General features: G+C 32.8%; 2 protein-coding genes across 2 annotated transcripts; one reads left to right on the forward strand and one right to left on the reverse strand.

The window, feature by feature from the left end:
• Nucleotides 1-222: 222 nt before the first annotated feature.
• LOTGIDRAFT_237326 (hypothetical protein) lies at nt 223-9,764 on the forward strand. Its single transcript, XM_009046510.1, has 14 exons — nt 223-357; nt 993-1,140; nt 1,670-1,762; nt 1,941-1,971; nt 2,383-2,437; nt 3,433-4,281; nt 4,732-4,960; nt 5,322-5,500; nt 5,879-5,908; nt 6,310-6,381; nt 6,857-6,932; nt 7,207-8,158; nt 8,475-8,530; nt 8,921-9,764. The coding sequence occupies exons 1-14, from the start codon at nt 238-240 to the stop codon at nt 8,971-8,973; spliced, it is 2,943 nt and encodes a 980-aa protein (XP_009044758.1). The 5' UTR covers nt 223-237; the 3' UTR covers nt 8,974-9,764.
• A 2,268-nt stretch (nt 9,765-12,032) lies between these two features.
• On the reverse strand, nt 12,033-15,110 carry LOTGIDRAFT_170681 (hypothetical protein; the record flags this gene model as incomplete). Its single annotated transcript, XM_009046511.1, has 1 exon — nt 12,033-15,110. One exon carries the CDS (start codon nt 15,108-15,110, stop codon nt 12,033-12,035), a length of 3,078 nt encoding a protein of 1,025 aa, XP_009044759.1.
• Between the last annotated feature and the right edge of the window lie 335 nt (nt 15,111-15,445).

The following is a 15,445-nucleotide window of genomic DNA, read 5'->3' on the forward strand; positions in this document are numbered from 1 at the left end:
ACCTCATTATTTTTAGACTCTGCCATACACAAACAAAACAAAATTATAAATATATAGAAATACAAAGTGAAATTTCTAATTTGAGGTATTGTTGAAGGAATTACGTGATTTTTGTACATTTCTAATACTTCTGAAGACTTTATTTCCATATGTTTTTTAGGATCCAAATCAACGCCTGAAAATGACAAACCTGTCCCTTTAAGGCCTATTGTTATTTTGTATTTTAAGACGACCAACATGAAGAAGATTTGTCTGTCAGATGCAGACTCTGAATTATTCAATGATGAACTGAATCCACAAGAATTTGATTTTTTCCAGAGACATAAGGAAACATTTAAATGCATGTGGGTAGAACAGGTAAGATTTGAGTTTTCAAATAATCTTATAATTGTAGACTTGGAACAGTCAATATTGTAGATTGGTATCAGTTGTTTCAAGCTGTGGGCAATGCAATCATATGAATGAAAATTTGTTTTTCGATGAAAACTTTACGAAGATGTTCACGTGAATGGTTAATGCAAATCAATATTATTATTATGTGATAATTTTAGTAATGGTTGGCAAGTATTTGTTTCTGTTATAGGTGCTATGTCTTTGAGACATTGACAGAAATACAGAAATTATGTTAAAACATGGGGATTTTAAAATGTCCTGGTTCTGAACAAGTCAAAATGCTCTTCTGCAAGAAAAAGTCCATCTTCACAGTTCACACAGTTTTCTAAATTTCACAGAGTATCTTAAAATGACAAGTCGTCATTGTAACATTCACAGATAATTCAGGACACATATTGATTTGAAGACTCAAATTTCGACAGTGAGTTGTGTACAGTATTACTGATTGTTTGAGCTGAAAAAAATCCTGTTTCTGAGACTACGATACGATTGGGAAAAAAATGGCGCACCTGTCCTCATAAGAATAGTATGATATAAAACACCCTCCATTTACATGCAATAAGATACCAGATTTTGAACTGTATTGTTTATATTTGTAGGGGAAGCCATTTTGGACGAGGTTCTGTATAACATTTAGAAGTTATACGTCCAAATATGGTATTATTAAAGACATGCCGTATAATTCAGAACGGCTCAGGGACATCATGGACTTTGCCTTCATTGTGATTCATGACAACTTTGTTGACAGTAAGTATATTTGGTATTTTCACAAATAGTAACTCATAGTTCTCTATACACAAGCTACCTACATATTTATATAACAGTGACAACATACTAAGTGTTTTCTTAATTCTTTAAGTTATCAACAGTTATTAATCCCTTGTCATTAGATTATTCAACTCACTTTCCCCCTGTCAGTGAAGCGAAAGGGACTGACAAGGAAAAAAGCTTCTAGTCATTCTGACAAAATAGTAAATTGAAGCCTTGTGTGCCACAGTATATGCATGTGAAAGATCATGGACAGCTGGAGATTTTTAACGCTGTTGTCCTGTCGTGCATGACTTGGTTTGTCTTCATTAGCCCATATAGCTCTAGAAAAGTAGGACGTAATACTCCATTCATTTCTTTTTTGTCAGTAGGTTATAAGAGTAAATCATATGGTTCTATAATACAAACTGATGTCTGGTCCCTTTCAATTTTTGAAAAATGCCCAGGTACAGTAGTTAGAATCAAACTTTGGTTGGAGTTGTATATGTTAATTCTTTATTTTATTCAGGTAAATCATCAGCAGCTAAGAATTTCCTGATAGATATTGCTAGACTGGCACAGAACAAAGATAAGCTTCCTTACTTAGACTCCAAGAAATTCTGTAAGTATATTTTATCATGTTATAAGAGTTATCAGCAAAAATGGATGGAAAAGAATGGTGCTAATTCTTGTTTCAACATTATATGGTATAAATTTATAAATTCAGCTTTCAAGTAAGGAACTATAATTCATTAGGCCATGTGAAATTGTGAAATCATTATCTTGTCTTTTCATTCTAGCCAAAGATCCATTCTACAGTAGAGACACAAGGTAAGGTTGAATTATTTATAATTGTTTGAATATGTTTCATATTTTGACTGCATGTTTGTGTGAGATTTGACATCAACATATGGTAGCTTCACTTAAAAAGATTGATGTTCATGTAACATTTGTTACTTCTCATTTCTGAATCACACAGTTCAATGAATTGTGTGCTGGGTTTGGTATTATGTCATATACAAATTTGAAGAGATATTCTGATAGTGAATTTATCTTGAGTAATAAGTTATGGAAAAGATGTCTATGATGGGCCAACAAACCAAGCCTTTGTGAGCTACAGGCTGTCTATGTTAATGATTCTTGGCAGATGGAATTTAGAATAAGAAACAGTTTCTCTCATTAGCTCAGGGAGTAGAAAAGAATAGTGTAAAACTCTATATCTTTCAGATAATTTAATTTCAGAGATATATTTAGGATGTTTTTTGGCCCACCCAGTGAGAAAGTCTCCTACATCAAGGTTAGTGATGTTTTCAAATTCCAAAATTGTCTGAAGCAGGCATACAATGATATGAGTACTGAAAGTCTACCAAATTTAATTCAAGTTTGTAGATATATTGGTGTTGGATTATTGTCATTGGCTAGTTTTGGGGGTTCTTGTGAGGTTTGTCAAAAATATGATTCTTCATGGTATTTTGGGTGCATTGATACTACAAGATAACCTCATTTTGTGTTTACTTACTAACTAGAATTTATATTTACTTACTTACTGACTAGATTTTGTATTTACTTACTGACTAGATTTTGCATTTACTTACTGACTAGATTTTGTATTTACTTACTTACTGACTAGATTTTGTATTTACTTACTGACTAGATTTTGTATTTACTTACTTACTGACTAGATTTTGTATTTACTTACTGACTAGATTTTGCATTTACTTACTGACCAGATTTGTATTTACTTACTTACTGACTAGATTTTGTATTTACTATCTGACTAGATTTTGTATTTACTTACAGACTAGATTTTGTATTTACTTACTTACTGACTAGATTTTGTATTTACTTACTGACTAGATTTTGTATTTACTTACTTACTGACTAGATTTTGTATTTACTTACTGACTAGATTTTGCATTTACTTACTGACTAGATTTGTATTTACTTACTTACTGACTAGATTTTGTATTTACTATCTGACTAGATTTTGTATTTACTTACAGACTAGATTTTGTATTTATTTACTTACTTACTGACTAGATTTTGTATTTACTTACTAACTGACTAGATTTTGTATTTACTTACTGACTAGATTTTGTATTTACTTACTTACTGACTATATAGTCTAAGCAAGTCTAAGTTTTTGTAAGTTTTTCAACAATAGATTTAACCCATACTATCTCCTGACTCTTCCATAGTTCTAAATTGTTTCCTCCCTCTTTGAGACTAAATTTTTTTTAAGTCTTATTTCTTCCAGTCAATGATTTGGTTTGATTTGTTCTGTTTTATCAGGTTTATATATTGTTTCCTGTGTATATGAGACTATGTGGATCTGTGTGTAGATGTTTGATACGTTGGATGGATGCAGAGAACCAAGACTCTGATGATGAATCTTACTGGACACCACCAGAACCAATCAAACAAGAGGACAATGATGACCAGGACAGTACAGAATATTTGAATAGAGTGCTGATGTGTGAATCCTGTATAGAAGAATGTGGAGTTTTGTATTTAAAAGAAAAACAAGCTGGTTCTCCAGAAGGACCTCAACACTTACCACTGTGGATGTTTGGAAACCCTCGTTTTGAAGAGGAAGAGAACCCGTTGTATGATCCAGATTTTCTACATTCTGATTGGAGAGAAGGTATGAATATTGATGAGTTTCGAGATTTTATCTATTTTCTCAAGATCTGCTATGGAAAAGCAGATGATAAATGTAAAACATGTGAACAGATACGTCAAAAGAAAGAACGAATGTTGGCTAAAAGTGAAGAAGATGAGAATAAGAAGAGGAAGAAGAAGAAGCGAAAGAATAAAAAGAAGAAAGATGACTTACTGGATGATAAACTTCCTGTCCTGGAAGAAAACCTTGACAAAGATGATAGAAGTATATCATTAGCAGGTTTTGATGCATCAAATCCAAATGTTGAACCATCTTTAACAGTTAACAGACCTAGTAAAAGGCGTTATAAATATTTTGGTGCAGATTCTGAAGTTGATACTAGTGTTATATATGGTCTGTCCAAGAAGTCTGCTGCTGATAAATCTACAGGCCCCAATTCTACTGGAGTGAAAGTTGTGAAGATCTACAGTGCTAAAACTAAGGGTAGAGAAACAGTTATTTATGTTCCTATGGATGTGGTGAGTATTCATTTACTCGGGCACTTTTCATAGAAATTGTTCCTTGAGTTCAATCAAGATTCGGACAGAACAAAGTTTTCATATATCTGAAAACATAGTCAAATTTAGGGATACTTTCTCTTTCTTATCACTACTATTGGTGGAAATCTTGTTTCTTACTTTTTCAGATTTTTTTTATCTCCATTGTAATCTTACAAATTTTCTACCACATTCACTACCCATTTTAACATTTAACCAATCAAAGCATGATGCTTGTAGGACCAATTTCTTGATAATTATTTTGAATAAGATAGAACAAAACATGTATGACAGCCTCTTTGGGTTTCGCTACCCAAGATTCATAATTATTATTAAGAAGTGGGTCCAAAGACTTGGATTGGCTTAATATAACACTGTTATCATTCCTTATTAATATATTTGATCTACCTCGATATATTTGTATTATTGTAGAAGGCTGTAGCAGTTAATAAACCTAATAAAAATGATCATTATGGTAAAATGGATATATCCGGTTTAGAACATCTACCACAGCTATTTGGTTGGGCTGAAGGTCAAGGCTGGTGTCTGGCTGTAATAAATTACCAGATAGAAGAGAAAGAGAAATTTAGTTCCTTCACCAACTTTACTCTGAAAATAGCTGGTCAGAATGAAATTGTTGTTAGATCTATTATGGATTGTTGTAAGTTGGTTTTATCATACTGGTTTTGGTTGTTTTTTGATTATTCTAATGATCTTTTTTGCTTAAACAAATCATTAGAAAGTGTTGGGAAAATTTTCAAAAACATTTTTAGTTAGTAGTTATCGACTTTTGAGTGACCGATCAAGAAAGGTCAAAAAGACTTTTTTTTGTTTATCCAGACTGTACATACATGGCCATTTATGACTGGTTAAAACCCTTGATTAATGCAATAAGAACATGATGATAATTGATTAGAAACACCAATTTATCAAATAATTTGCTTAATTTGACACTAAAATATAAGGAACCCATAGAGTTTCTTTCAATTCTGAATGAAATATTTATACCCTTTATATTACAGTATTAAAGTATATTTGTTCTCGTAAATCACGATCGTGTCCTGGATGGATATTACATGTTGATGATGTTATTGCTAGTGTAGTAGATGAATTCTGTTTAACAGGAATAACTATAATAATAACAGAAAATATACCCTATCGAGAGCTACTCACTGACTGGGAAATAGCTTCAGAAAGACAGGTGTGTACCTTGATCTTTGAAATATATTTAGAAGTAGAAAGAACATAAAATATATAAGAGCAATATAATGGATATACTCCTCCTTCCTTTAATTTTAGCAACGCTTCAATTCACATACAAGAATCTTTTTCAAGCCAATTTTATTATGGCCTAATAAATGTCATATCTCTTTAAACCAAGACCTTGTGTTCTACAGATTGTGCATGTTAAAGATTCCTTGACAGTTGGATATTGAAAAGAGTAGACTGTCTTACCAAAATTTCCTCAAATGCAGACTACATTTAGTTGCCTATCTTCATTAACATAATCAGATGCTTGCCTGCAGTTGACAAATACTAAATTAATTTTGACTTCAAGACAGATTTCCTTGTTTTACAGGTTGATTTAAATGTTGATTCTGATGAAGAAGTGAGTCCAAATTTATATTTTTATGTTAAAGGACATTGACTGTATATTTGTGTTCACTTCTGTACATTTCTCCTGCCCTGACTGTTTGTGACCCAAAACCTTTATCTCACATTCCAATGTTATTCAATAACTTGTTGATTCTATAGTTCTCTTGACAGTCAATATTTCTGAATATGTAGGAATAAGGTGATAAAGACAGGATAAAAATCCCTGAACCATTGAACAAATATTATTGGTTGCTGGTATCAATGAACTATATGTTGTACAACAATGAAATAAACTATATTGCTAAAGATTCTTAAAGATACAGTCCTCTACTTTTTGTTAACACAAAGTTAATGTCATCTCTACCCTCAATTGTCACTTAAAGATGAATATATTGTATATTAACTGTATTTCAGACTCGAGATTTTATAAAGTCAACAGAGAAAGAATTCAGTATCAAATATGAGACTAAAACATTACATCACAATGTAGGTAGATTTATTTCATTTTATCAGCCTTTTTCTCTACCATTTGATCAGCTTTTTTTTTACTGCATGGCAACGTCTGATTTTTAAGAGTATGATATGCATAATATAGATGATATTGACAAGCAATTAATTAGAGGGCTTCTGTAGTACAGTGGCTTAGAACATTGAAAAATCATTTGCTTGGTTACATCTAACAAGTGGTGATTATGGAATCTTGGCATGTGTTAGAACTCTAGTACCCTTAAATGGGTATTGGGTATGGATAATCTTGGAAAGATCAATACCAAGAGGTATGATCTAAGACTAGCAAGTAGAATTTACAGAATATTGCTATCATAACAGCATTATGATTTGATAGCTGTCGCATGAGTTAACTTACGGCTTTATTTACATCAGTCTGAAAGTAAAACTTGTTTATCATATCATACCACCTGTCTTGTACCAAATAAAAGTAGAATGTATTATATATTAATAGTTAACTAATGAAGTAATAGAAGGATGGAAGTTATATTATGCTATTGTTAAAAGAGTACGAGAATACTGTGAAATCAGTAAGTTGAAACTTTATAGTTGAAATATGAGAAAAAGTGTGATCAAAATGATACGAAAATTTAGGACAATTTGTTTACAAATTACAAAATATTTTGACAAACATTTAAAATGTGGCAGTGTCAATCAAGCTCATGGTCAACATAATTGGCAAAGGGAACAAATTCACTAACTTTATTTTCCTTGTAAAACACAAACAAACTGGAAACCCATTGAGCTATCCAATTAGCTATGTTTTTGCTGTTGCAAAGGGTAAAATCCAAATTTTTATTTCAGATCTAAAAAGACCATGTGACGGACCGAACAGAAAGAAACTAGTCAGTATTGAGGTTGTTCGTGGATGTATTGACTTAAAAATATTACAGAAAGATAAATCCCAAATTAACCCAGATGATTATTACTATCCAGGATTGGATGAAATTGATCACATGTACCTGAAGGCCTGGTTGAAATTAGAAAAACGGGGAATTCGATCTAAAGGAAGTGGAAGAGATGTTTTTAAATTCATATTACAGAGACAAACTGAAGCCTTTCATGAAACAGAAGAAGGAAGGAGACTAGAACGTGAAGCTGCTTCTGGAATTTCTGGTAAAGCATCCACAGTAGAGGTAAACATTATCAGAAAATCACGCAAACATGGAAAATCTAAAACTAGTATCGCAATTTCTCAACAGACAACTCATAAATGTTCAGAGAAAGTCTGTTCCCATAAGGGAGAGTTGTCTCAGATATCCAAATCATTAGAAGAGGTCCTGCATAATATGAAAATGGCGCGGGGCAATGAAAAAAATTATGAATATTGGGGAGAAGTACTGGAAAAACAAGTATCCCAACAACAAGAGGTCATTATTAAAGAGCACAGAGAACAAGTTGATAAAATTTATCAAGAATTTGAAAGAGAAACAATGAAAGTGGGAAGCAGGAGAGAAGAAAACAATGATGATGAAAAAATGGATTCAGTAACCAAAGAAGATGGTTCAGGTGTTGGTGAAAGGAAAGTAAAGGGGAATGAAGCAAAAATATCAAGAAATGAATCTAAAGAAGGAAAAAGTAAATCAAACGGGCTGACAAGTAAACCAAAAGTGGCAAACTCTGAAGTGAAAGTTGAGAGCTCAAGCGAAGAAGACTGTATTGATAGTTCAAGTGAAGATGAGGAACAGAACTTGAGAATCTGTACCAACTGTAATAAAACAGAACCAGTTTTCAGAACATATAAAAAATGCCAAAGGTAAATACTTGTCTGATAACCTACTCTCTATTAGAGGTGGGAATTAGTTTCTGACCCTTTTGAGATCAATGCTGACAGTTTAGACCATTGTTAAGATAAAGCATCCATTCTAGTCTATTAATGACATTCAACTTCCATTCTAGACTTCTTTTAACATAAAGCATCAATTCTAGACTAGTGATGGCATGAGAAACCTATACTTGACAACTGTTTAATGCGGAATCTATTCCTTACTCTGGAAATTTATAACTGAAATTATGGTATATGGTAAAAAGTTTTTTTTTAGAACTTAATATGGTTATTATTATATTTGTAGATGTCAAGAAGAAGGTATTACTGAATGTCGTTTCTACTGTGGTCGTGATTGTCAAGGTAAGAATTATCAGGTTTTGACTGTCATAACCTAGTCATGTAGCAGATTAAGATTGTGAAGAGTCATCCTAGGGAATCAGTTTATTGCTATTTATAATTCATCTCATTAAAAATATAGATTGCAGATTCTTTTTTTCTGGCGTGCAATGATTTATTAATGCAATAAAGATGAGTCTCTAAAGCCAGCTTGACACTTGTATGATTTTTGTCTCTGCAATGACATTCAATTAGTCGTGACAAGGTTTGCAAACTGTATACGAAATGCACAAAATATTTTCGGCATCACAGTGCTACTACTAGGTTAAATATAGTTTGAGCATTTTTCGTCCCTTATTTCAAGATTAACATTTATCAAATGAAAAGTAACTTTGTAATTAATTTTTATTTCAGTGGAAGATTGGTTAAAGAAACATAGAATGGAACATGTTGAAAACAAACTTTAGATATTACAATTTATGTTGATTTAGGCTGTTTCAAATATTAAAGGGATTGTAAAGAGGTTTTCTAAAAAAGTTTGGTCTTTCGGGGACACTGATAGCCTCAATTTGCAGCATTTCAAATTTTTAACAGACTTCTGTGGTTTCTGCAATTCCACCAAAGCTTAGTGTCTGATGATGTCAGAAGGCCTTAAGTGAAACAAGCATATTTCGCAATTAGTGATGTCATCAAAGACTTAGTTTTACTGGAATTGCAGGAACCACAAAAGATAGAAAATTGAAATGGTGGAAATTAATGCTATCAGTGTCCCCAATACACATAAAAAATTTAGAAAAACACTTTACAGTCTCTTGTTTTTGGTCACAGATCTGGCGATCTAGCCATATGGCCATATTTTGGTATTGATATCACTATCAGTATAAATTCCTGTACCGGTATGGATTTTCATACTGGTATATGGCCCAGCCCTTTTTATTATAATATTTGAATTGTGTGAGATATTGAGACAAAAATATCTGTTTGACAAATTCGAAAATTTAAAAAGCAAATTATTGGATGCTTCATGTAATTGTTTTAAAATATTAATGATGATGTTATGTATATTCTGGCGAGAAATCTGTACAAATTATATTTATGGCATGCTTTTTGGACTATTGAAAGAATTTAAACTGTATTTACTCGTTCCAATTTCCAGATGTGTAAAGTGTTTGGACAAGTAGTCTAAGATATTTTTTCTTTAAAATTTTCTGTGATGACATCTTTTTATATTTTTTGGAATCAAATTTATGCCACACACATTGCATTTTTTTTTTTACAAACAACAAACACATATATATATATGTTGGCACCCATGTCTGTCTGTTGTTAGACACTAAACTTATGAATCTGTAGTTAACAAATCAATTTGAGCACTTTCTGGTAATGAAGAGCAGAGTTATTACTCTTGCAAATTTGCAACAAATACATTTTTTTCCATAAAATTTAATGCATTCAAAATTCATTCAGAGTTTCTTCTCTTATGAACATTGGGTTATGGGATAGTTACTATTCTGCCCATCAGGGATACTAATCTTATATTTGCAAAAGTTTAACATTCCATGGTGCCTCTGATGCACATTAAAAGAAGGAACCAATTTAAACATGTATTCGTACAGAATGAAAATAATTAGTCATTTACTGTCAGTATTTAATGTTGCCATCAAGAACATCTTCAGTGGATATACAAAAAAAAAAATGGCTTCTTAATTCAGTTATTTTCTATTTCTAACTCAAATAATTCAAAATAATTTATTAGTATACTTTTCCTATTATACAATAAAACCCAGGAGAAATTTTGATGAAATTATACTGTAGTCTAAGGTTTCTAAATGAAATGAAGTAATACATAACTATTAAGGCTTAATATATGTTTGATTATATTATACTATAGTCCAAGATTCCAAAATGAAACAAAAAAAAAACATATCTTTTAAGGCTTCTAAATGATATGAATGATGTAATACAAAAATCTATTAAGGCCTACAATTTTGGTGATTTAATACTGTAGTCTAAGGCTTCTAAATGAAATGAAATAATACAGATATCTATTAAGGCCTACTATTTGGGTGATCTGATACTTTAGTTTAAGGTTTAAAAATGAAATGAAATAGTAACAAAATCTAAGGTCTTCAATTTTGGTGAAAGTCTATAGTCCAAGGCTCCAAAATGGAATAAAATAATACAGATATCTATTAAGGCCTAAATGACTCATGAATACATATAAAAATATGTATAAAAGCGCTGAATAACTTATATCTGAATGTTGTGTTCAGACACATGTCTATGGGGCATAAAGAAATAGGCATATGTAAGGTACCACAAGATATATATGGATATGACATTTATTAATTCGACCTTAGACCTGCTCATACAGGCACAGTTATCAAAGAAAACAGTATGTATATCCATATTAAAGGAACAGATGCGTCATTTTTTTGACCAATCGTACCTAAGTGACAGAAACGAAAACAGTCATTCTGTTCACAGCTCAAATTTGAGCCTTCAAATCCATGTGTGTCTAGAATTATCCGTGTTTGAATGTTAAAATGGACTTGTCATTTTATGACACTCTGTGATATATAGAACAGACATCTATAGAAATAGAAAGTAAAATTTGAGGTATGAGGTATATATCTAATATTTCTGAAGACTATCAACGTATTTTCAAGACTCTAATCAACCCCCAAAAATGGCAAACCTGTTCCTTTAAAAGTGAAAGCAGAAGAGCGATTTTGACTTTTTATCTTTATCCATCTTGTAATAACTTATAAGGTTATATCTAAAATAACAAAGTTTCTCTTTAAAAATTCTACACACATCTTAACAGTATTTACAAATAAACAAACAAAAATAAATATATAATCTTCTAAACATAAACAACTAAAATTACAATATATAAATAGTATTAGGCAAACATTTGAACATTGAAAGGATTAACCTTAAGTCATACATATCATTTAAAAATATTTACCAATGTGCTAAATTTAATTTTCTACTAGGCAACCACTAGCTCAATAACCAAGCTCTTGTACCTATAAAGTATACGCATACAACAAATGTTAAGCACACTTATAAAATGAAATTTGATCAGGCACTTTTTTTTTTTTTACACAAGATATCAATCATTGGTTACTTTTTTTTTAGGATCTGCCACATTCATAAATAATGCATGTAATCTGTGAATATTCAAATGTATGTCTACTTATTCTATAGCACTAACAATTTCTTTCTTTAGACCAGACCAATTTATTTTCTTGTTTTACAGATTTTTTTAAAAGAAGGAGGTGCTTGAAGGGTGAGAGAAAAAAAGCCAGGATTTCATCAAAAATCATATATTTTATCAATAGTTTCTGATGATGATTTTTTTCGAAGAGCTGATGGGTTTTTTTTTTTCAGATCTATAAAGCTAGAAATAAATTGGTCTGGCCTTAGATAAAAAGCATAATCATAAATTTAATTTTTGGCAATGAAACCTAACATATCATTTAATTTGTATTATGACCTAGACTTAATAACCATCTAAAATTTATTTTACAGCAGTTGGAAGTTTATGTCGAGTTCTAACAATTTGTGATTTAGGACGATACCCCATGGGGGACAAACTTAGACAAATAAAATTACTAGCATCTAGTCCTCTCAATTTATCAGGTACTTGACCATCATATGTGGAACTTGATGATGGTCTATGAAGGATGACATCATCTTTAGATGTACCAGGACTTCCATAACTATCAACACCAGCTCCACCAATCTCTCCACCCCAAGCAGAACGTGGACCATGATGACCCTGAGAAGGTTTAAATCGGAAATCTTTTGGCAAGAATACTCCATGAACTGCATCCAATCTGGACTTTGTTATCTGTTTCTTGAAATCTTTCTTGGTGTTTCCATATCCATTAAAGATGTTGTCACAGAAGAGAAGATTGCCGTCTGAGTAGATCAGGATCATTCCAGGAACAGCATTATGTCTGGTAAGCAGTAAGGGCTGGGTGTGGTCAGAATGATCAGCTGCTGTGTTGATGTCATACTTCAACAGTCTGAATGTATCACAATAACACTGTTGACACGGTCTCATGCGATTTCGATTCTGCTTCGTATACATTTTCTCTAAAAGTTCAAATACTTCATTACGTTTAGGAAACAATGAAGAAACCACAGTAATAACTTGTAATTGGGCATTTGGCACAACTTTAGATATAAATAGATCAAATTCAATGTCCGTGATGTTTGGAATAAGGTAACGGCTACAACGACAGTTGACATGGGTCATTCCCATTAAACGTTGACACAGTACTACAGGACATGTTTCACAAGTAGAGATAACTGTAGCTTCATCAATAGGTTCTTTAACAGAAGATTTTGGACGAGCTGAATGGATTCTGCTACGTGGTGATGAAGACAGAGAGAACAATTTGGTGACATCAGCTACAGCAGCAGATAGTGATGTCAGTGATAGGGACATCTTTCTACCATCACCACATCCATGGCTGTCACCTTTATCATCATCAAATTTAACAGAACCTCCACCAGCTTTTGAAGAGAGAGCTGAAGTCTTTCGTGTATGACCCGCTGGTGCTGAAGGAATACGAGATGATCCATATGGTTGTTTGTTACCAATACCAAGAGTTACTCCCCTTGATTCTGTTTCAAACCTTGATGGTTTAGCTGATTGAGAATAACGTTTACGACTGGTTGGTACATCTTGGACACCATGAAGGCAAGGAGAGCTGAAACCGAAAGCAGTTCTGTATGTTTCCATCCAATCATCAATCAAACCTTTCCCTTTTCGTAACAATTTGGCATAATCTTTTTCAGCGTCTGTCCCATACATGGTGACTTCTGGAATTTCTAACAGTTTGGGAATATCTGGATCACTTTCTCCATTCACCTTATCTTTATCTTTCTTTTTCTTCATTTTTAATTTGGAATATGATAATCTTAACAATTCTTTAGCAGCATTTGATGTGAAGTTGAATGTAGTAAGGAGCTGATCATTTTCATCAGCATTTGGTTCCACAGCTTCAGCAGAGGCACTCACAAGAAATTTAGCACTTTCTTTTTCAAAATTGTACACAATGGACATCTGAGAAAAGGCTGCACATCGGAAATTAATGGCTTTGTTAAGTTGTAGATTAATTGTACTTGGAATTTTGACATTGCCAGTTGGCCATTTCCATTTCTTAGTAGCAAGACCATCTTTATCTGCCAAATGACCTCCGATTGATGTAGCAAGAAACCAAACAGTACCATTATCATGATAAACACAGCCAGTACCAATTGGTGTGAAACACCCTAACATCTTCATATCCTCATCATCATCATAAACCAAGGTATAATATCCTGGACGACCATGACTTGCTGAACTGTATACTATAGCTGGACGTCCAGATGGATAATAGACAACAGACGTCCCATCAGAATGACCAGACAACATCAAATTCTTGCCTTCATATTTATCATCATTAATCTTTGGAATTCGTGGACTTCCACCATGGATGGCTGGACTGACCTCTGGTTTCACTGGAGATCTACGATATTTAATCAATGTTTCAAGACGTGTATCACCATAGTAACGAACTTGTACTGGTTTATCTTGAACTACATCTTTCTCCTTCTGTGTGGCCATTGTTTTCAAAGATTTTTGTAGTATTTGAATACACCATTCCAAAACTTGTTCTCTTTCAATCTGCATTTCATCTCCTTTATTCATTATCCAACCTTTATCTTCACACAGTTTAGAAGAAAGTTCAAAATGGATCACAGACGTGTTAAGATGTGGAAGACCACCTCTCATTTCTGGGGAATCTGGTCCATGATTAGATGCCATATTACGTTTAGCAGGTGCAGGGGATTTTTTAGAGGCACTTCCTGTCCTTTCAACTCGATTCTTGTGTCTTGATGTCATTGTAGAATTTTTACTGTCACTGCGTCGTGTTGTTTTCTCATGTTTAACCTCAACATCATCACCTTCGTGGCCAGGCGCTACTTTCGTTTTATTTCCCCGTTTCTTGGCAGGAATATGCTCTGTGATTACAGACTGTTCCTGACGTATTGCTTCATTATCAACTACAACATTTTTATGTCCATCTTCACTGCCAATTTCACTAGATTTCAGGAATTGTTCTCTGATTGCAACTGTCTGCCAGTCTCGTGGTAAATATATGACATCAGCAGTCAATTCTTTATATGACATCATCAACTGATACTCCAAACTTTTAGGGATGAGATTTGGACTAAGAACATCTTTAAATATCCACAATAATTGAGACAGTTGCTCCAAAATAGTGCCAGATGACCCTTTAGCTGACTCAAATAAAAATCTTTGCGAGTCTTCATCCTGTACAAATACAGAATCAAATTGATTCTTCAGGTGTTGAAATGTGTTGCCAATATCGACGCCATGTTTTTCCAAATTGGCTAGATTGTTCAATTCTTCTTGTTTCTGCTGTCGCTCCTTGTTTGCCAACAGAGCAGCAACTTTTGGGTTCAAATGAGCAAACTTCAAACTTTCTGGTAATTCCTCGGGTAGTTTTCTGCATCGTTTAGGTCTTTCACGCAGACTTTTTTGTTCATAAAAGAACGCTGCAGAGTTGGAATTGTTCATATTGGTATTTCACAGTTTATAAAAATGTCTCTTTTCACAGTAATTAACTCATTTTTCACACGAAATAATTAGCTAAATTGAAGTGAAAAATGTCAAAAGAAGTTTGTCAAACTGTTTGTTATTGTTTACGTCTGGTGAATTGTGTCTATTTCAACTCTTGAGTTATCTCCCCAGGAATTTTAGCCAATGAGAGTCGAGAAAATTCTTTCGGCCCGGTCCTGGTTTGTTGTCATGTCGTTAAGCAACAATAATAACATCATAATTCATTTCACGACAAAATCGATCTGTGTTTTGTTTTAAAAATTTGATTTCCTTAAAAGTAATTAACATTTGGT

This window comes from Lottia gigantea, assembly GCF_000327385.1.
Source record: "Lottia gigantea unplaced genomic scaffold LOTGIsca_102, whole genome shotgun sequence".
Lineage (NCBI taxonomy): Eukaryota > Metazoa > Mollusca > Gastropoda > Lottiidae > Lottia > Lottia gigantea.